Raw genomic sequence first — 22,400 nt, 5'->3', positions numbered from 1 at the left:
CGTGAGACCGTTGCCTTAGACCGTCCCTTTTATTATTATTATTATTATTATTATTGTGATTTTCCATTTTGGAAGTAATTAAACTTACCTAATAATGACTTCACAAGTGTAATAATGATGCGACTCGCAGACAAAGTTTTTAGGAAGTTTCTATACAAAATCACGCTCCGAATAGTTACTTTTTTTTTTCTTCAGGAATGAGTCATAAAAGTTTTCGCTAATAATTAATTCATTGGAAATTATGACATCGCTGATAATTACGAAGGGAAGATGAAATAAGATGAAACCGCGGCAACGTGGCTGACAGCTTGAGACAGCTGTCGACCCGCCCGCCGAGCCATCAAGAGGAGGTTTGTTACATTTTCTCGAGGCAACGACTCTCTGGGCCTCGTCACGGACTAGTCACCCAACTGCTTCACCCACCCCCACCCTCACCCCCTTTTAGGCATAATTACCTTATAAATTTACTCTTCGTCCTTCCCTGCCCTTTTACCACCCTTCCCGCCACCTTCCCTGTTCCTCGCCGAGCCCTTCGCCGTTCTCGCCGACGGGCCGTTTAATTACCGCTCGCACATACCGGCGTGTGGCTTCCGGCGGCAGCCAGCGCCCTCCCGCACACACACACACAAACACTCACACCTAATCACACACAATCACACACACAATCACACAATCACACACAGGGGCGCAACAACAGGGGGGGAAAGGGTATTTTGTGCCCCCCCCCCCCCTTCTGAAACCTTGAAGTGGGGGTAAACGGGGGCAAAGAAAGTGCTGTGTAATCAATTTTTAGATAATAAAACTGCTTAAATATCACCATTTTCCACCTTGAATTACAAATTTTCCCCGGGGGAGGACCCCCGGACCCCCCCGCTTCAATAGGGGGGATCGATGATTCTTTATAAAAAGGTATATTGCCCCCACTTTGGAAATTTAGTTCTTGCGCCCCTGAATTCACACACACATCGCAGGCACACTGATCGGCGTGGCGCTGCAGTGTTGCCAACCCCTGCGGTAAGCGTGGGGACACACGATGATAAAGACCTGTGATAAAAATACGGTAATTTTGACATTATATAAATATATAAATAGAAATTTTTTTGCTTATCGGACTAGAATTTTTGAGCGTTCCGAAAATTCCGATTGCATGAGGGAAATAGTTAGGTACGTGGTGGGGGAACCAGTAGAGGAGGGGAATAGTTAGGTTCGTGGTGGGGGAACCAGTAGAGGAGAGGAATAGTTAGGTACGCGGTGGGGGAAACAGTAGAGGAGGGAAATAGTTAGGTACGTGGTGGGGGAACCAGTAGAGGAGGGGAATAGTTAGGTTCGAGGTGGGGGAACCAGTAGAGGAGGGAAATAGGTACGTGGTGGGGGAACCAGTAGAGGAGAGGAATAGTTAGGTACGCGGTGGGGGAACCAGTAGAGGAGGGGAATAGTTAGGTACGTGGTGGGGGAACCAGTAGAGGAGAGGAATAGTTAGGTACGCGGTGGGGGAACCAGTAGAGGAGAGGAATAGTTAGGTACGCGGTGGGGGAAACAGTAGAGGAGAGGAATAGTTAGGTACGTGGTGGGGGAACCAGTAGAGGAGAGGAATAGTTAGGTACGTGGTGGGGGAACCAGTAGAGGAGAGGAATAGTTAGGTACGTGGTAGGGGAACCAGTAGAGGAGAGGAATAGTTAGGTACGTGGTGGGGGAACCAGTAGAGGAGAGGAATAGTTTGGTACGGGGTGGGGGAACCAGTAGAGGAGAGGAATAGTTAGGTACGTGGTGGGGGAACCAGTAGAGGAGAGAAATAGTTAGGTACGTGGTGGGGGAACCAGTAGAAGAGAGGAATAGTTATGTACGTGGTGGGGGAACCAGTAGAGGAGAGGAATAGTTAGGTACGTGGTGGGGGAACCAGTAGAGGAGAGGAATAGTTAGGTACGTGGTGGGGGAACCAGTAGAGGAGAGGAATAGTTAGGTACGTGGTGGGGGAACCAGTAGAGGAGAGGAATAGTTAGGTACGTGGTGGGGGAACCAGTAGAGGAGAGGAATAGTTAGGTACGTGGTGGGGGAACCAGTAGAGGAGAGGAATAGTTAGGTACGTGGTAGGGGAACCAGTAGAGGAGAGGAATAGTTAGGTACGTGGTGGGGGAACCAGTAGAGGAGAGGAATAGTTATGTACGTGGTGGGGGAACCAGTAGAGGAGAGGAATAGTTAGGTACGTGGTGGGGGAACCAGTAGAGGAGAGGAATAGTTAGGTACTTGGTGGGGGAACCAGTAGAGGAGAGGAATAGTTAGGTACGTGGTGGGGGAACCAGTAGAGGAGAGGAATAGTTAGGTACGTGGTGGGGGAACCAGTAGAGGAGAGGAATAGTTAGGTACGCGGTGGGGGAACCAGTAGAGGAGGGGAATAGTTAGGTACGTGGTGGGGGAACCAGTAGAGGAGAGGAATAGTTAGGTACGTGGTGGGGGAACCAGTAGAGGAGAGGAATAGTTAGGTACGTGGTGGGGGAACAAGTAGAGGAGAGGAATAGTTAGGTACGTGGTGGGGGAACCAGTAGAGGAGAGGAATAGTTAGGTACGTGGTGGGGGAAACAGTAGAGGAGAGGAATAGTTAGGTACGTGGTGGGGGAACCAGTAGAGGAGGGGAATATTTAGGTACGCGGTGGGGGAACCAGTAGAGGAGGGGAATAGTTAGGTACGTGGTGGGGGAACCAGTAGAGGAGAGGAATAGTTAGGTACGTGGTGGGGGAACCAGTAGAGGAGAGGAATAGTTAGGTACGCGGTGGGGGAAACAGTAGAGGAGGGAAATAGTTAGGTACGTGGTGGGGGAACCAGTAGAGGAGGGGAATAGTTAGGTTCGAGGTGGGGGAACCAGTAGAGGAGGGAAATAGGTACGTGGTGGGGGAACCAGTAGAGGAGAGGAATAGTTAGGTACGCGGTGGGGGAACCAGTAGAGGAGGGGAATAGTTAGGTACGTGGTGGGGGAACCAGTAGAGGAGAGGAATAGTTAGGTACGTGGTGGGGGAACCAGTAGAGGAGAGGAATAGTTAGGTACGCGGTGGGGGAAACAGTAGAGGAGAGGAATAGTTAGGTACGTGGTGGGGGAACCAGTAGAGGAGAGGAATAGTTAGGTACGTGGTGGGGGAACCAGTAGAGGAGAGGAATAGTTAGGTACGTGGTGGGGGAACCAGTAGAGGAGAGGAATAGTTAGGTACGTGGTGGGGGAACCAGAAGAGGAGAGGAATAGTTAGGTACGTGGTGGGGGAACCAGTAGAGGAGAGGAATAGTTAGGTACGTGGTGGAGGAACTGGGAGAAAAGGAGAGTGGGTCGGCGGTGACGCCACACTGCTACCGTATTTCCTTTGTTTTATTTAAAGTATCTACAATTTACTGTTTCATGTGGAAAAGAGTTATTGATTTTCGTAATAAATTTTATAAATATATTTCATTTTTATGTGAATAGCGTGATTAAAAATCTAAAAAAAGACGTATGGACTGAAGAGGTTAACTTTATACAGTGTAATTTTTTTTTTGTAAATGAACACTGTGATTTTTAATGTCAATAACCTATTAAGTATAATTTATGTTCGATTGGAGGTTTTTTTGTTCTTTCATTTTATTCAGCTGGAGATCGTTACTTAACATCATGCCCAAACATAATAAAAAGTCTGAAGCAAACAAGAGTTATTATCAAGGGCAACGTGGGAATATATCATACCTACATCTCTACTATACTTAATTATTATCTCGTGTTCCATACAAAAATCCCAGTAATTTATGTTTATCCATACCTAATAAGCAAGAAGTTTCACTTCTGTATCGCGTGAACTACACGCGCACATTCTTTTTTTTTTTTTTTGACGTGACAGCGTCTAATAAATCGATGATCGCCGGCTGCACGCACGAAAAAGTGTCCCGTTACGCACATTGTCCCGTTACGCTCATTGTACGCTTGCGCCGCATCTATCTCTCTTCCACTCGATTGGAACAACCATCCATTTGACTTTTTCGAGGCACATTAAACTTGAAACACTCCCATTCGTTTCCTACTTTTCCTATCATCGTCCTATCCTTAACAGAACAACACAGATTGGAAGAAGTTAAATAGCAAACATGTATAAAAGTTATAGTTAAAATAATCTCTTCGTTAAAGTAATAAACATATTTGAATTAATGAGTGCAAATAAAAGTAAATTTATCAATTAAATTGTAGATTTCATTTTACTCCATCTTTGTATGCATACAAAATAGTGATAATTCAATAAAAATGATTCAATTTTATTCATAAAAGTAAGCAATCATTTCATCAATGTTTTATGACGTTGTCACGTTAAACTATCGTCCGTAAACCGACTTTACAGACAACCATTTTTTTTGTTTCAATTTCCACCAAATTTCTGGAAAAGAGAAAACCTGCAAAGTTACGTGAGCGAAAACTAGTGCCAAAATCAAAATTCCGTGCGCATCAGGTTGAGAGATGCGCGATGGAAAAAAAAACTTTTTCGAGGTGTTCAGTTTTTCTTTCGTTTCCGTCAGTTATTACACGTATTTTTTTTAAGTATATCATGAATAAAGCAGGTGTAAACCTTATTCATTCTTTGAAGGGGAAAAGATGGGAAATTAAAGACGCTATATTCGTTTCAACTGTTTTAAGGCCATGAAAAGTTCGTGTCATTTGATTTTAAAAATTATAAAAAAAAATCTCAGGGTAAAACTTATGAGCCGAAGTCCTGCTCGTTCATTAACATCCGCGAAAGGAAGGCCCTTAAAGCGGGTGTTTGCCCTTTAAGTACCTCAAAGGATAATTAACGACAGCATCACCTTGCGAGCTCATTCAAACCCCTCCAGTTACCTCATTTACCCTCCCCCCTTCTTACCCCCATTTTCTCCTTAGTAGCCTTGTTTAGCGTCTCAGAGAATCGTTAAAAATGGCTGCGTTGTGAAACAGTCTGTGCAGTTTAAGGTGCCCGCCACACACCCGATATCAGTCTCCGTGCTGAAGACTTCTTAACAAGGGAGCTCGAAAGGTTTCTCAGAAATTACTTGCTCAGCGAGTAGCATCTCGCTCCGCGAGTCACGTCGACGAGTCTCTGAACGAGTGACCAGTTTGTTACCTCTTCTGCGGCTATCTCCTGTTGGCACTTCGGCCCTGATCGGGCTAAGTCCGAGCTCACTTGCGATAAAAAGTTGAAGTCCAGCTAACTCACTTCTGAGGCTAAGTCCAACATGCAGCTCGGTGTGGCGTTAGGGCAGAGTGACGTTCCTTGGTGACGCGGTGACAGGCGTGTGACGGCGTGGTGACGTGGTGACAGGCGTGTGACGGCAGGGTGACGTAGTCGGGTTTGAGCGCTTCCACTTCCTCCTCTCCGAAGACTCTGAAGACTGTGGCCCAACCCAGGGCTCCACACACTCCTTGGGCTGGTATCGACTTCGTGGTAGAACCATCCAGAAGCATGCAGTTGCTTCCCCCACCTATAAGGGTGGAAGGAGGTGTGGCGAGGTCAGGTGATGAATCACGTGGTTCAAGGCTCGGGCGAGCCTTGAAGTATCTGGTGTAAAGAATGCATGCTTGAGGGAGTAGACCACCAGAGATGCCTCGCTGTTCTGCCGGTAGTGTCACGTTCATGGACTAACTTTCGAAACATCGTCACAATAAAAATTACGTTGCGGTCGGAAAACCACCGCAACAACAGCGCTTCTCCTCTCTCTTCTCATCTTGAATCAAATATTTACATGGAAAATATTTTACACACCAACTTGAAACCATTTAGTGTGTCTCACTTGAACACCATTCTTCCCAACCTGTGGTGGATGACGCTGTTGGGCGAGACAGGTGGGGAGTGGAGGAACTTTCCCCCCGGACGATCATGTTTATAGATCCAATCAGCGGGCGCGCGGGATGAATAGCTTCTCCCACCCCTTCTTCTATCACAGCCAACCACCACCAACCTCCCCTTCGTCGGCGCCACTCGAGACTGCCTCTTCTTCAGGGACAAAGAAAGCCCTTCTCCCGAGTCGCTCTTCATCGCCGGGCCCTGGATCGCCTTTCGAGTGGCATCGACGAGCGGCGCTTGTTGCGACAACTTCCCTCCTCGAGCCTTGCGCCCTTGTCATTGGCCAGGTCCACTGCAGAGCACCCCCCACTCTTCCCTTTCCTCTGGGACGGGCGGTCGGTCCTTCCATAACCTCAAATCTGTACGTGTACTTTTGTACACGCGTTAGAAGTTATATATATTTTTTGTTTTAATATATCTACTGGACTGAAACTTTTAGTTTGAAAAATACTTATAACGTTCTAAAGAACCAACCAAATGTAAAATATCTTTGACGCCATGATTGTTCCAAACGCAATTTTCTTGACTAATAGTTTAAAGGATTTATTTTTATTTTTAAGTTGCCATTGTGTCTCGCTGTGACTTTTCCAAGTTTACAGAGAGTATCCCAAGATAGTGTCACTATCAATGTTTCATTTTGGCACAACAATGCGCTTAGTACATCCTTCGATGTTCGCGGAAGTGAATATATACGGGTGCATGTTGCCATACGTGGGTCCGTCATTTTGAAGACTTCAGCTCGTGGCTATATCATGAACGCGTATGAGCAGTCGGACTTTCAACCTGCGCGTGCGCGTATTTTATTGCAGTTCTGTTGCATACTAGAATTTCTCCCTTAACGCACCTAAATACTTATAACTTCAAAAATATAAATAAAAGTGAGTGTTTCACAGATTTATTTACGAAATGAACGATTTACAACAAAAAAAAAATCAGTTTTTAAGTTAGGCATGTTTCGTCGGTTAACGTTTTATGATCTTTGTCCTTTTGTCGTCATGTGTAAAGTTTGGTCATTTTTCGTTATCTTTAAGGCAATAGATTTTTTAAGATTGCAAAAACTTGTTTCAAATATGAATACACTGTTTTCATACAAATGTATAGAGTGTAAATTCATTTATCTACGACAACATTTCAAATAAACGATAGGAACTCTGTGCCGAGATCGGCCATTTTAATACTCGGGAATTTTATTTCGCGACCGTTCTTCAGGCTGACCCGCCAGGATCGCTGCAGTCGAGTGTCGCCAGCGTTCACCATGTTGAAAGGTGTGAGTTTCCTGTATTTGCTAGTACCTTTGAATATATATACTGTATAGAAGTCGCCAGCCCAGGTTAAAATTTCTAATACGGTTTTGAGGTAGTTGGTTCATTCACCGCCGCAATCGCCACCATCTCTAGGGCATCGACTTGTGGTGGTCCCTGGCGGACAAGTGTCGAACTCTTCAAACACCCCTTCCCCCTCCCGTTGAACGAACTTGAGCTGCAGTGAATGATAGATAGGGGGGTGCGGGGAATGACAGCGGGCGACAGGGCTGCGCTCTAACGTGTAAATAACAACTAAGACGATACAGGGCGTTACGGCAGCGCACTGAAGCGGTGAAGTTCCCAAGCTGCTCATCATACGCTTCTGAAAAACATAGAGTAAATCCTATCCACTCGCGACTTCTATACAGTATATATATTCAAAGCTAGTACCTCCGTGCCTGCCGCCCCTTCTCACGATAGAGCAGTAGTGGTCCTATGATCTCCTCCATAAAACGCTATACCTAAAAAAAAAAAAAAAAAAAAAAATTAATCGATATCACAATCAATATACTATAGACAGCACCTGACATTTGAAATTTGAAGTACGTTCGATTTTTTTTTGTAAACGTGTTTAGTTCTACTTTTTTTAGTGTGTTTTTTTTATTTTAAGTTGTTGGATTTAGAACTGCGTTAAACTAACTTTTAAGTAACTATTTTTGGTTTCTAATTTTTCTGCTCAGATTTGTGACTTTCCATTCAACTGGGAAGTCGACAGGACTCCCCCTCCCACACTTGGAGTCTGCGTCCGCCATGGCCTAGCGACGCACGAATAGCGCGGTCGGATTCTAGCGTCGGTCACGTGGGCGACGCGCCGTCTAAACACGCGCTCTAGTGAGTTCATTTCCCGTGGCCGCCATTGATCCGCGTGTCGGGCGTGGGAGGAGGGTTGGTTCTCCTGTTTCCTTTTTGTTATTATCATTATTTTCATTTTCGAGGGCAGCGGACCGTCGAGTGATGAAGCGATCACGTGACGCTCGTAGATGCTTCGGGAAGTCAGCGCGGAAAGGGGGGGGGGGGGGGGCGGTCGCTGGAACGAAGGGGGAGGGGTGGAAACACAGCAGGGCTAGGAGGAGGGGGGTAGTAGCTGCAGGCACGCGGAAACAAGCGAAGAGCGCGAGGCAAAATGGCGGCGTTGCGAGAGAAACTTGAGATTCATTGACCTGGAGTGAGACGCCCGAATAAAGCATTCATTACAATCTGCACGGGGTTGGGAATAAAATCAGATACTTAAAAAAATTAATTAAAATAAAATTTTTTGAACGGCCCAATTTAACAAAAGCGTCAGTAATTTTCCACCTCTTTAATTTATGTATCAGTCGGGCATCAATTTGTGCGAATTCAAGGTAGTTATCTTGCCCATAAAGATTAGTCAAGCATCTCGCACCTTTCGTTGTTCATCGGTGGAGGGGATAATCTTGTTTTAACGATCCTAACCTTCCTCCCCCCCCCCCCCCTTTCTGCCACGTAATTGGGATGTGCTTAAAAGGTCTTTGCGTCTCGAGCCTGACTCTGCGCTACGAGGATCAAAGAGAGCGCCTTCCCGACTCCATCTTTCTCCCTCGCCGCGTTCCGTTTCCCTGCGGCTAATTCCGAGGGCTCGTCCTAATGACGCGGCTCTCTGCGTAACAGATTATTACCCATCATTCCGCCCGGTCGTTCAGCGCTGCTTCCCGGTCGCAGAGGTCGTGACGCCGGGTCACTGTTTACGGGCGGAGGCGAGGTTCAGCTACGGCTGACTTGGGCGTGTTCACGAGGAACACTGCATGATTTGCAAAGGAGTGGGGCTCTGAGCCTCTGCGCCAATCACTATTCACTTTCCCCCCCCCCCCTCTTCCTCATCAATGTTTCCCCCATAACCTAACTGAAACTAAGTGTATTTGTTCGGGAGCGGTCTGGCTTAGGGAAGACTACACAGAGAAAAAGGTTTGTTTGAATCAAACAAATATTTGTTTATATATGGCGAAACAAATATTTACTTGGTGGAACAAAATATTCTGTTAGCTTAACCAAACTCGGTAAGTAACAAAAAAATGATTTGTTACACCTAACCAAATATATATTAGAGTTGACAAAATAATTTTTTTGGGTCAACAGAATCTTTCCTACTACAAAATATTTGTTTGAATTAACAAAATTATTAATTTCGCCCTATACAAACAAATATTTGGTTGAGGCAAACAAATATTTTTCTCAGTGTAGGTGCGTCCCAGGCCAAAGCCTTCTCGCCTAATCATGCTGGGTTTTCAGCCACGCAGAAAGGGTAGCGTGCATCATGTGCTTTGTTAGAGAATTGACCAGCCACGGCAGCGAATGATGCCATGACGGAATCCCCCTATCTTAGATCTAGACTGTAACTAGTCTCGAGCTGGATCCAGGTGAAACCTGCACAGACGCAGGGTAAAAACCCCGGGGTAATTCACGCGGGGTTGAATCATTCCAAGCATCGGGCAGGCAGGTCCAGTACAGGACAAGGAGGATGGTCCAGGAAGAAGAGCTAGTCGGGGCAGAATGTTGCAACCATGCTGGGGTCGGGAGCTAATGGCGACGATTTTTTTTTCTTCCCTCGATTCGCGGTCGGCAGTTGATGGCGCCGGCAGGAGGAGGGGTAAGGGTCGCGGCAACACACACCCACTATCCCCCCCCCCCCTCCGGGGGACATGACCCCCGATGACACTCCAGCACTCCGCGGGAAAGCGTCGACAGCCCCCCCCCCCCCCCTCTATGGGCACTCCGGGGAGACCCTGGGTCGCTACTGGGCGCTGGCGCGAACCCACCACTTAGCCCGCTGCACTACAGCGCCATCTAGCGGTCAGTTGCCGGTTAATGCATACAGCGCGAGAATGTCTATACATATACCAATTTTCATGGTGGTCGATTGAACGGTCTAGAAGTTGATACGCTGCAGCGCCATCTAGCTGCGAATTACAAAAAAAAAATTGATAGCATAAAAACTTTCTCCATGGAAAAATCACGTCATGGTGATCGGTCAAACGGTGTTGGAGTTTATCAACATCATATGTACTAACATCCATTATATATATATATATATATATATATATATATGTTTGAAAAAAGTATATACATAAAATGAAACGAATATTAAACCCATATATTAAGGGTTAAATAATATTTTTTTTTTGTCTGGTGACACGAACTGTGATATTTTTGTAAAGTCCTCGTGTTCAGTCTCTTAGAAACAATATCTGAGAATAATCATTTTTCAAGTTTTTTTTTAACTAAAAGTAAATTGACTAATAGGCATAATGAATGTCTATGTTGGAGGCATGAAAATAAATATTTTAGTTTGGAGTTGTAAAACAATTTTTTTGCAAACAATGGATCATGCCAAGATACTAAGTACGTATGTTATTGTGCATCTATGACATGACTAACGCTAGGACCGTATGTAGGATTTAGCGAAGGAGGGGAACCAAAATAACCATTATATAATTTCTTTACTGTTAGAACTGAATGCCAAACTAAAATATCAGGGAATATTTGACTTTTATAATGAGTAATGATTTTACTTGAGTAAATAAAACGGAAATTTTTTCTATTTTTTGTTTTTATTTAATTGGTTCTTAAGTTGGATGATTTCATAAAAAAATGAATCACAGATGTCAAGTTTGTACGAAAGACATGCTTACATTATTAAAAACGCGTGCAAACTGCAAAACTAACTTGGAAACATACTTCCTATCACTTCTGCGTATGAGGGTATAATCAGGAGAAAATACATTGTTGCAGCCCACTAAGGATTACAATAATCCTTCTAAAATAATCTCTCCGTAACCTTATGTAGCCAAGTTGCTGTTATTTAATATTCTGTTTTTGACGTGACAACGTCTAATAAATCGATGAACGCCGGCTGCACGGACGGAAAAGTGTCCTGTTACGCACAATGTTCGTTACGATGTGTCCCGTTACGCTCATTTTTCCGTTACGCTGTGTTCCGTTACGCTGTCGGCGAGTGCAGTAATAATAGGTTATGTTACAATTGACTAAAAAATTATGGTGATTCATATAATTGGTGATAGATATTTGATTACAGTTTATGTGAAAACTTGCTCATAATTATATTTAAACTTTATAGCTAAACGCCAGTTTGAAAAATTAATTACAAGTCATCTACACGTGAACTGTTTCGTCGACTGTTTACAAAGTGAAGTGAAAAGTTAATGTGGTTTTCATTGCTTATTACAACAACAATTTCGGCAATAAAGGTTAATTATTCTTTGCATTTTAAAAATCTGATTACTAGTATGATTTCAAGTATTTATTCTTTTAATTATTAAAATAAAAAATGATTCAATTTTATTCATAAAAGTTTGGAATCATTTCATCAATGCTTTGTTATGACGCTGTCACGTTAAACTATCGTCCGTAAACCGACTTTACAGACAACAAATTTTATTTATTATTATTTTTAATTCTGGAAGGCGGGGTTCCCCTCTGGCGTGTTGCGTGTCAGTGGTATGATTGTAGTGACTGGAGAGTGGGGTGTAGGGTCGCCTCGGCGAAGGGAGTGGGTTGTAGGTCCGGACAACGCAGCGAGGGGCCGCGGGGGTGGAGGGGTGGTAGGGGGGACCCCCGGCCGAGGACTGCTCTCTCGCGGGGCACTCTGGGACAGACAATGGCGCCCAATCAGGACGCCGTCGCGAGGAAGAGAGCCCGGTGGCGGTCTGGAAGGAAGACGACGGGAGGACATGTACAGGAGGATTCAGAATACGAACGACAAACTTCTTCCGCGGGTACATCGCTGGCCGGGGTGGGGGGGGGGGGGGGTGGGGGGGGAAGTCGGAAACATGATATACGTCTCATTTAAAAGAATGAGTATACGCTTAGCAAAATTTTTATTGCACATAAAATATAACTTTTATTTTTATGATCGAACATTGAGCACCTGGAGAATTATAAACTCAGAAGATTCCTACGACCATTGCAAAACTCGCTGCAGTTCTGAAATGATTTATTTGAAATAATTTGGAGGGGGAGGGGGGGTTACAAAACGTCATAAAATAAAATGTATAGAAATCAGCCACATGGTGTTTGGAAGTTTTGCTAACTATTCTTGAGAGTTTATGTTCAAAGCGAGTTTAAACTCAGTGTCAGTAGTTTTACGAAGATATTTAAATTTATAAGGAAATTTCGTTGGTATTTGTGGGGAAAACTATTGTGGTTGTGTGAATTCAAAGTCTGATTACTCATAAATGACTATTGTGAAATGACGTATAAATAACTTTATTAGTAAATTTTCAATGAAACAACTGATTTATATAAATACGTTTTGTATGTTTTCATTTGCCATCCCAAATCCCAGGATTACCGGGATTCCAGGATTGTCTGTGCACAATCCCGAAACCCCGGGATTAGAAATCCTCTAATACACGATGGTTGAAGGGAGACGATGTGCGAGGGGAAAGGAAGCGCCCCGAATAAACCCACCGCCACAGAAGAGCCGGGGAGGGGGGTGTTGTCCCGACGATACTTATCCCCACTCTACTTCCTTAAGATCTGCTACCCTGAAAGTCGGGGGGAAGTCGCCTATCAGTAAACTTTTCCTCAGCTCTAATTCAGCAGTTTTGCAAACTAACAAGCTACTTATTTCAACAATACGAGCATCACCGCTGAAAAGACCTATCTGTAGGGCCATGTCTTTCCCGCGAAAAGATTTCGAGACGAGCACTGTAGCGTCGTCTGTGTTTGGTCGGGCGAGTTCCTTCCAGACACAGGTCTACTGTTAGAACACCACTCCCGTGAATTTAGTGCGGAGGCAAACGCATCCTGATTAGGAAAATAAATAAAAGTGGGGGAGGAGTCTATATTTTATGGTCGTTCGGAAAGCGCGAGGCGGAACTACTGACCCTTTTTTTCTCTTATTTTTTTTTCTTTTCAATTCCCCTTCCGCGCCGCTTGATCGACAGTGGCAGGACGTCTCGCCGCACTTTGACTGCTGACCCGCGCGCAGATTCGATTGGCGACCACTCCCCCTCAGCCCTCGGTCCGACAGCACACAGACACACAGACACACAGACACACAGACACGCCCCCGCGCGCGACGCCCACAGCATCGAGCACCATCATCCCCCCTCCACCGTCCACCGGGGTCTGTGAACGATCACAGGGCACTGCCCGGCCACCCCTTACCCCCTCCACCCGCTCATTCATCCCCCGTCAACGCACGGGAAGCCTTCTTTTCACAGACGAGAGAGCCAAACTCCCGATCGTGCATATTCGTTTTTTTTTTTTGGTTCAATGTAAATAAATATACAACTCATGATAACTAATGGCCAATTAGGTTAGTTCAGCTACATTATAAATACTTTAAAACATTGTGGACTGTTGATTTGGTTAGGATAGCTACATCAAAGATACTGTGAAATCATGTAAACGGTTTTCCCCACACAAATACACCTGTTGTGGTGCGGAAAAAAAAGGGGGGGGGGGGGGAGCATGAAGTTCGGGGAACTTCGGGTGTGGCTCTCTCGTCTGTGAAATGAAGGCTTCCCGTAAAAGCACCGAACAACGCTTCTCGTTTGTTCCTTCTCCGCCGGACCGGGTGTCCGGGTGACTGAGGAGTCACGGACGATGCGACAGCTCGAGATGTCCTCGGGTATAGCACAGGCAGGCAACTTCTTGATTGTGATTGGAGATCCTGGAGGAGGATTACCCCCGCAAGACTCGTACCCGACTGTGCCTGGACGACCCAGAAGGTGGTGGGTGTACATAAGAGCCAGTACGATGGATCACGCTCCCCTGGAGGGTTGATCGCCAAATTTCGGCCCCACGCCTAACCATCGAAAGCCCCCTGCTGAAGTAGTTCCAGTGTTACACTTCAATCATCCATTTAATACACATATCTATGGAGTAGGCTGATATTTGTGCTTCATGATACGCTTGTCTTCAAGGTGTATACATGTCTCTTTGGAGTTACAAAGTCAGCGAGTGTGTGATGAGCGTAACTATTATGTTTAAACACGGGGACCGGAAACAAAAAAGAAAATAAATACAATTCTGAAGGATGCTTCCAGTGCCGGAGTTGCTATCCTAGCTGCCGCCGATTCGACGTGGCTCTATCCATTCTCAGAACAGCTCTTTATTCCCTGGTTCTACCCTGTTCGGGTGCCGGTACAGTCGGAGAGGGATTTGCTTGTGGTCGGTAGTACAGAGATGTGCTCTTCGGAAAACACGTTTGTTCTCACCTAACAGGCATTGGTTATTGATTTCGGTGGCCGTTCGCCTGCTGCCACTGCACTTTTTTTTTGTAAGTGGAACAGAAACATTCATATAAATAACTGTCTCACTACAAAATAGGGTTCGCAGTAATACTGGGCTCGTATTATTACCCGGACATTTATGCTCTGCATTTTCCCCAGTACTTCCTATGGTTAAAGTTATTTGTAAACCGTTCCCTCGATAGCCTTCCAGTATTAACTGCGCACATAATAGGCATTATACAACAAATTAAGTCAAATTGTTGAATATTCGATTATATTTTACGTGGTTTGATTTTTTTTTGCTTGCATGTATAATTACGTGCCAATTTTCGTAAGAAATACTCAGTATTATCTCGAAAAAAAGTACTTAATGTAAAAAAAGTTATAATATAATTATTTTAGTATTACAAACTATTTTTTGGCTATTGGTTTCCAAAGGGATCTTGTGTATTAGTAGAGAATTTTTGAAGTGAAAACTTCTTTAGCCGCGTAAAATGATTTTTGGTAGAGGCAAAACTTATGGGTTCGCGTCACCGACATGCTGTAGTAGCAGTAAGTGATGTTAAATTGACCACGTGGAAAGTATAATTTGTGTATACTGTGCATTTCCCAGTGAACACATGACCTAGGTCTGACATCACTGGTAAGTCATAGCTAGGTAATGAATTTTTACATACCACTGACATCTGTTGTGACTAAAATAGTATGTAAGGATAAATGATATCATGCTGACATTATACTGATATAATACCAAAATCATTTTCTTACGTACATTTGACGTAGTAATGATATCATATTACACATTAAAAAACAAAGTTTTGCGTTTTCACTTCTGTTTAAAGTCCCTATGACTGCCTATTTTTTTCCTGTGTAGGTAAAATTAAATCAAGCCTTTTTTTTTTGTTTTTTTGTGAAAGATAAGACACTCCAAATGCCTAAAGTTTATTGGTGTGTAACGTAATTAACGAAAGTATGGGACCGCGTGGAATAAGTTAGTTTACAAAAACAAAGGCGGAAACGATGAAACTTACTTGTGCTAAATTTTCGTCAAAATCCATGGGATGGATAATAACAGACAATCAAACCGAGATTTTAAAAATTGTGGTTTAGACCTGTTTATTAATTATTATTTACTAAATTTTAAACCATTAATGAAAAAAATATGTTCCATATAGCAAGACTCCCTTACAGGTTTTATTATTATGTAAATATTTTAATTTACTGCCGCTTTTTCCTACATGCACATTTTATCAAGGGTGAAAATGAACTGCAGGTTACGTAAGAAAGAACAAGAGAATCATAAGCACATAATTGTGTATACACTGGAAAGATGGCAAGCTTCTCACTGTAGTACATGTTATTATATATATATATATATATATATTTTTTTTTTTTTTGAGATTGTAGCTTTTCCCCCCGTGCTACGTCTTAGAAACTAGGCCACGCGCCAAGCACTTTTTCCCTCCCTGGTTGCCTAGCAACTAGGCGTTTCCAGCCGCGCTCCCCGAAGCGAAGAATTGCGCGTGAATTCTTCACGAGACCATTCCTACACGCGCACTTGCATGGGCCCCCTCGGGGGGGGGGGGGGGTAGGGGGCGATGGTAAGGGGAATGGGTAGGGGAAGGGGGAAGGAGAAACTGCATTCCAAGACGCAGAACTTGCAAAACATTTTTATTTATCGATTCCCGGTTGGGCGGTGGCTGTTTGCGTACAGGAGGTACGGAAAATACCGCAGAAGGCGATGGCATACCACTGCAGAATCACCCTGCCTCGGCAAGCATATGGGGCTTCACGGCTGACATCGCCGCGGGGACTGTAAAAAAAAATCGTGGTTTAGATCGATCACCTTCATAATAGACTACACATTTCCGCTGTGTATTCGAGATAATATCGCCAGTTCATTGGCTACTGACTGCTTGCCTGTGATTCGATACTTTTTTTCTGTTGAAGGTTTCCCATCGGTCCACATGAACAGTGAGCCTATAGCCAAATCAGCATAAAGTTTTGCGTATTTGGATATTTGCCTAACGCGGAATGAATCTGCGAATTTTTCCGGCCTCTAGTAATGGTTAAAACAACTCATTATCATTAATTAGCGTACAGAATCTTTCCATGAAAAAAATAATAATTTGTAGAGACCGGAAAAAAAAATGTCTGATTCATTGTGCGACACGCTAGAATCCAAACACGCATACATTCAAACTATTTCAGTGATGGGCTCTCAGTCTTTTTGAAGAACTTTCAACTGCAGAAATATCGAATCGCAAGCATCACAGTTTGACATTTCCCACAAGTCAGTAGCCAATGAACAGGCGGCACTTTCCCGGCTGTTTAGGGGATTCCGGAGTCAATCATACGTAGAGGTCATTGAAACCACGAAATTTTCCCGATAATAACAATTTGTAACCATTTCCCCCACGATAGTGCAAGTTGCAGTTACGACACGGCACTCCCCACCCCCTCCATTTTATTATCTCCCTGGGTCACGATTGGCCAAAAATTCCCCCTGCTTCAACACAGACCAAAACCAACGTCACAGTCACGTGACCAGCCCTCCTGGTTGCGGTAATGAATTCGCCTGTTCATTCAGGAGTTGGGCCACACAGCCGCAGGAGGGAATAACGCCAGCCAGAAAGAAGGGGTAAAAAAAAAAAAACACACACACACACACATATATACACGGCATCGAGCTGCTCCGTTTAATTTTTTTTTTTGTTTCTTTCCCCCGCCCCGTCCTTCGTCATGCAAGACCCGCCCATCACGTTCGTGTCGCGCGCGGAGATTAATCCTACAACTACGGGCGTGGCGGCGACCCGCTGGGAACGTACGTGTCCGTTCTGCGGGGGGGGGGGGGGGAATATTTTTGTTTTGCTTTTACCATCACCGAGCGCCCACTCCTATGAATGTTCGTCACGAAAAGAAAGAAAAATAAATCCCTTTCGGCACGGCCCACAGGCGCAGGTAGATTTCCAAGTACCTTTTTTCATACTGGAAAAATATTTTGGAAACTTCTATAAACTTTCCGGAACACTTTAAGAACTTTAACGTACATAACATATTCATGTTATCCAATACTACAAAATGATCGATTAATAATTTGACCATTTTACACGCAGCGAAAATATTACGAATATTTTTAACTCGATGTATTCAGCATTCAGTAGTTTACAACGCAGCATTGAATAGCTTAGAACGAATTTTCATACTATGTGCCAACTAAGGTAATAATTTAATTTTTTTTTGACTTTCAAACACTATTTTTCATCCCGTGCACTAATAACGTAGTCGTATAAAATTTTTCTTTGTACCAAGATGTAAGATAATATTCAGATGGTTTTTAAAATAAATTTTAAACGTAATTGATACTAAGAAAGTTTTTATTTTTTTAAATTTTAACCTATGGTTTTACGGTCATAATGCGTTTAAACAAAACTGTTTTAGCCAAAATTTTAGACGAAATTCAGGTTTCAATTATTAAATTATAACGGATATGATAGTATTTCTATTTTAAAAAAGTAATGATTTTTTTTTTACTTTCAAAAATTGTTAATTTCCACCCCTTGCAGTAATGGTGGGATAAACAAAAAATATTTTAAGAATAGTTTTGGTCAATACTTAGACAGTTAAACAAAATTAAGAATGTATTCGGTATTGTACCAGGTAGGGAAGGTTTATTTATTTTCTCATTCAAGCCCCAGGTTTTTCCAACCTCTTGCAATAATGGCTTATATTATCAAAAATTGTTCCAGACAAAAGTGTTGGATTGAAATTATAAGATTTACAAAAAATTTAAATAGATTAGATACTGTACCTACTAAGGGAGTTATGATTATTTTTAAAAAATTTACCTCCTATTTTTCAACCCCTTGCAGCAATGGTTCGTCTAATCAAAAATTAGGTAGCGGCAGAACGTAGATACGATTTTTTTTATAAATCCCCAAAAGGGGAAAAAACATATCGCATGGCGCTGTGTCAGGTGAACGCGGAGGCCAGCTAAAAAAGGATCTCTGTCGTCTCAACCATTACGACCGATCAAACTGTCAGGGACTTCGACGTTCGACCACTCTCGTACAAAGAGATTCCAAGATTACAGATTCACTCTTAGCAAATATGCGCAGGTGGCGATGCAAGCGAGAAAACGACAAAGCTTATGGTTGTGCATACAATCAATGTTAAAATATTTCGTCGAAATTGCAGTAAATTTAGTTTTTCTATACCATCATGTACAACATTAAATTAATTTTCATTTACAATTCATACTAACCAGAGGGAATGTCGCTAAGAAGACGAATCTAAGCATTTTATACAGAATAAGTTGATTACTAACGCATGAATTTAATAACTGTTAGAGTTACACTTTCAGTTGTGACCTCGAACCAAAGCTGTACAGCGTGTGTAGCTGGTTCCTATCTGGACGTACTTGTTTTGAAATCATGCCCCAGTTCTCGCGAGTAAATGCTAGTGCCGTGTGTTGTCTGGGTGTTGCAGACGTGCGCGTGTTCGCAGGGGCGAGACGGCGGGGCGACGCCCGGGTCGCTGCCGTGAGCCCGCGGCGCCGCCTGCTGGGGGCGCCTCCAGCATGGTGCGCCTCGGAGGATGAAGAAGCAAAACGTCCGGACGCTCTCCTTGATTGTCTGCACGTTCACCTACCTACTGGTCGGCGCGGCGGTCTTCGACGCCCTCGAGTCGGACACCGAGAAGCGGCGCTGGGAGGCCCTGGAAGGTGCGTACCACTGCGCTGGGAGGCCCTGGAAGGAGCGTGCCGCCGCGCTGGGAGGCCCTGGAAGGTGCGTACCACCGCGCTATGAGGCCCTGGAAGGTGCGTGACGCCGCGCTGTGAGGCCCTGGAAGGTGCGTCCCGCCGCGCTGTGAGGCCCTGGAAGGTGCGTACCGCCGCGCTGTGCGGCCCTGGAAGGTGCGTACCGCCGCGCTGAGAGGCCCTGGAAGGTGCGTCCCGCCGCGCTGTGCGGCCCTGGAAGGTGCGTCCCGCCGCGCTATGAGGCCCTGGAAGGTGCGTACCGCCGCGCTGTGCGGCCCTGGAAGGTGCGTGCCGCCGCGCTGTGCGGCCCTGGAAGGTGCGTACCGCCGCGCTGTGAGGCCCTGGAAGGTGCGTGCCGCCGCGCTGTGCGGCCCTGGAAGGTGCGTCCCGCCGCGCTGTGAGGCCCTGGAAGGTGCGTACCGCCACGCTGTGAGGCCCTGGAAGGTGCGTGCCGCCGCGCTGTGCAACCCTGGAAGGTGCGTACCGCCGCGCTGTGAGGCCCTGGAAGGTGCGTCCCGCCGCGCTGTGAGGCCCTGGAAGGTGCGTACCGCCGCGCTGTGAGGCCCTGGAAGGTGCGTACCGCCGCGCTGTGAGGCCCTGGAAGGTGCGTCCCGCCACGCTGTGCGGCCCTGGAAGGTGCGTACCGCCGCGCTGTGCGGCCCTGGAAGGTGCGTACCGCCGCGCTGTGAGGCCCTGGAAGGTGCGTCCCGCCGCGCTGTGCGGCCCTGGAAGGTGCGTACCGCCGCGCTGTGCGGCCCTGGAAGGTGCGTACCGCCGCGCTGTGAGGCCCTGGAAGGTGCGTACCGCCGCGCTGTGAGGCCCTGGAAGGTGCGTCCCGCCGCGCTGTGCGGCCCTGGAAGGTGCGTACCGCCGTGCTGTGCGGCCCTGGAAGGTGCGTACCGCCGCGCTGTGAGGCCCTGAATGGTGCGTCCCGCCGCGCTGTGAGGCCCTGGAAGGTGCGTACCGCCGCGCTGTGAGGCCCTGGAAGGTGGGTCCCGCCGCGCTGTGAGGCCCTGGAAGGTGCGTGCCGCCGCGCTGTGAGGCCCTGGAAGGTGCGTGCCGCCGCGCTGTGAGGCCCTGGAAGGTGCGTCCCGCCGCGCTGTGAGGCCCTGGAAGGTGCGTCCCGCCGCGCTGTGAGGCCCTGGAAGGTGCGTACCGCCGCGCTGTGAGGCCCTGGAAGGTGCGTACCGCCGCGCTGTGAGGCCCTGGAAGGTGCGTACCGCCGCGCTGTGAGGCCCTGGAAGGTGCGTCCCGCCGCGCTGTGCGGCCCTGGAAGGTGCGTCCCGCCGCGCTGTGCGGCCCTGGAAGGTGCGTACCGCCGCGCTGTGAGGCCCTGGAAGGTGCGTACCGCCGCGCTGTGCGGCCCTGGAAGGTGCGTACCGCCGCGCTGTGAGGCCCTGGAAGGTGCGTACCGCCGCGCTGTGAGGCCCTGGAAGGTGCGTCCCGCCGCGCTGTGCGGCCCTGGAAGGTGCGTCCCGCCGCGCTGTGCGGCCCTGGAAGGTGCGTACCGCCGCGCTGTGAGGCCCTGGAAGGTGCGTACCGCCGCGCTGTGAGGCCCTGGAAGGTGCGTCCCGCCGCGCTGTGAGGCCCTGGAAGGTGCGTACCGCCGCGCTGTGCGGCCCTGGAAGGTGCGTACCGCCGCGCTGTGAGGCCCTGGAAGGTGCGTCCCGCCGCGCTGTGAGGCCCTGGAAGGTGCGTCCCGCCGCGCTGTGCGGCCCTGGAAGGAGCGTCCCGCCGCGCTGTGCGGCCCTGGAAGGTGCGTACCGCCGCGCTGTGAGGCCCTGGAAGGTGCGTACCGCCGCGCTGTGAGGCCCTGGAAGGTGCGTACCGCCGCGCTGTGCGGCCCTGGAAGGTGCGTACCGCCGCGCTGTGAGGCCCTGGAAGGTGCGTACCGCCGCGCTGTGCGGCCCTGGAAGGTGCGTACCGCCGCGCTGTGAGGCCCTGGAAGGTGCGTACCGCCGCGCTGTGCGGCCCTGGAAGGTGCGTACCACCGCGCTGTGAGGCCCTGGAAGGTGCGTACCGCCGCGCTGTGAGGCCCTGGAAGGTGCGTCCCGCCGCGCTGTGAGGCCCTGGAAGGTGCGTCCCGCCGCGCTGTGAGGCCCTGGAAGGTGCGTACCGCCGCGCTGTGAGGCCCTGGAAGGTGCGTGACGCCGCGCTGTGAGGCCCTGGAAGGTGCGTACCACCGCGCTATGAGGCCCTGGAAGGTGCGTCCCGCCGCGCTATGAGGCCCTGGAATGTGCGTGACGCCGCGCTGGGAGGCCCTGGAAGGTGCGTACCACCGCGCTATGAGGCCCTGGAAGGTGCGTACCGCCGCGCTTTGCGGCCCTGGAAGGTGCGTACCGTCGCGCTGTGAGGCCCTGGAAGTTGCGTGACGCCGCGCTGGGAGGCCCTGGAAGGTGCGTACCACCGCGCTATGAGGCCCTGGAAGGTGCGTACCGCCGCGCTGTGCGGCCCTGGAAGGTGCGTACCGTCGCGCTGTGAGGCCCTGGAAGGTGCGTGACGCTGCGCTGTGAGGCCCTGGAAGGTGCGTGACGCCGCGCTGGGAGGCCCTGGAAGGTGCGTGCCGCCGCGCTGGGAGGCCCTGGAAGGTGCGTGCCGCCGCCCGGGTCGGCGTGTACGTGGGCGTCGATCCCTTGGAGGTTTCATGCATATAGGCAAAAAATATGGGTAATATACAACATACAGGCACCCTGTTCAAAGATGATGACTACCAACATAATACATCTAGCCGCCTGGCAAACTAAAAATAAAATACTCTTCGGAGGTCTTTGATCCTTTGTTAGCCACACAAATATTACTGTTTCCGAGAGAGATAAAAAAATATACAGATGCCGGAATTTTTTTTTTATTAAATATTGCATGTTGACAAACATTATTTTGAAAAAATGCAATAAATAATCTATAGAGAGTCACGCTATTTCTGACTTCACCCTCGGGAACAGGCACGGTGTGGCTGGGGTTCCTTGGAGGACCTCCCCCCCCCCTACACCCCCCCCCCCTGGAACTGAGATGCCCCTCACTGCCGAGGCGTGACTGTGAAACGAGTGTTTCACGTCCGAACTATATGTCTTACGGAAAACTTTCTGTATATTTTTAAGTTTTCTGCTTCTTGCACGCATGTGGCAGTATAACAACATAGAAGCACCCTATCCAAAGATGACTTGTGTCGGTTAAACTCACGTCTCGAGCCGCGTGAACACCCCCCTTCCCCCTCCACCTAGTTGTACAGTAATGTCCATAAAAGAATGTCCCAGCTACGAACCAACTGTAGACGATGTAGAGTGTTTTTTTTCAAGGTCAC

At 47.3% G+C, this 22,400-nt stretch overlaps 1 protein-coding gene across 6 annotated transcripts in view; it reads left to right on the top strand.

Annotated features, from left to right (window-relative positions):
- The window catches only part of LOC134543054 (two pore potassium channel protein sup-9), an 87,533-nt gene that overhangs the window by 30,133 nt on the left and 35,000 nt on the right, over window positions 1-22,400 (top strand). For 3 of the 6 annotated variants that reach the window (XM_063387772.1, XM_063387770.1, XM_063387776.1), the window contains exon 2: window positions 18,847-19,063. The exons of 1 other annotated variant lie outside the window; for it this stretch is intronic. In XM_063387772.1, coding sequence (XP_063243842.1) covers window positions 18,937-19,063 — 127 coding nt within the window. In that variant the 5' untranslated portion in view covers window positions 18,847-18,936. Of the gene's footprint in view, window positions 1-18,828; window positions 19,064-21,672; window positions 21,688-22,400 lie in introns of those variants that run through there. 2 more of the 6 variants (XM_063387771.1, XM_063387773.1) reach the window with 2 other exon arrangements.

Source organism: Bacillus rossius (genome assembly GCF_032445375.1).
Source record: "Bacillus rossius redtenbacheri isolate Brsri chromosome 9 unlocalized genomic scaffold, Brsri_v3 Brsri_v3_scf9_2, whole genome shotgun sequence".
NCBI classification, from domain to species: Eukaryota; Metazoa; Arthropoda; class Insecta; order Phasmatodea; family Bacillidae; genus Bacillus; species Bacillus rossius.
The sequence above is the reverse complement of the archived record's forward strand: the minus strand, read 5'-3'. Positions and strand labels throughout refer to the sequence as shown.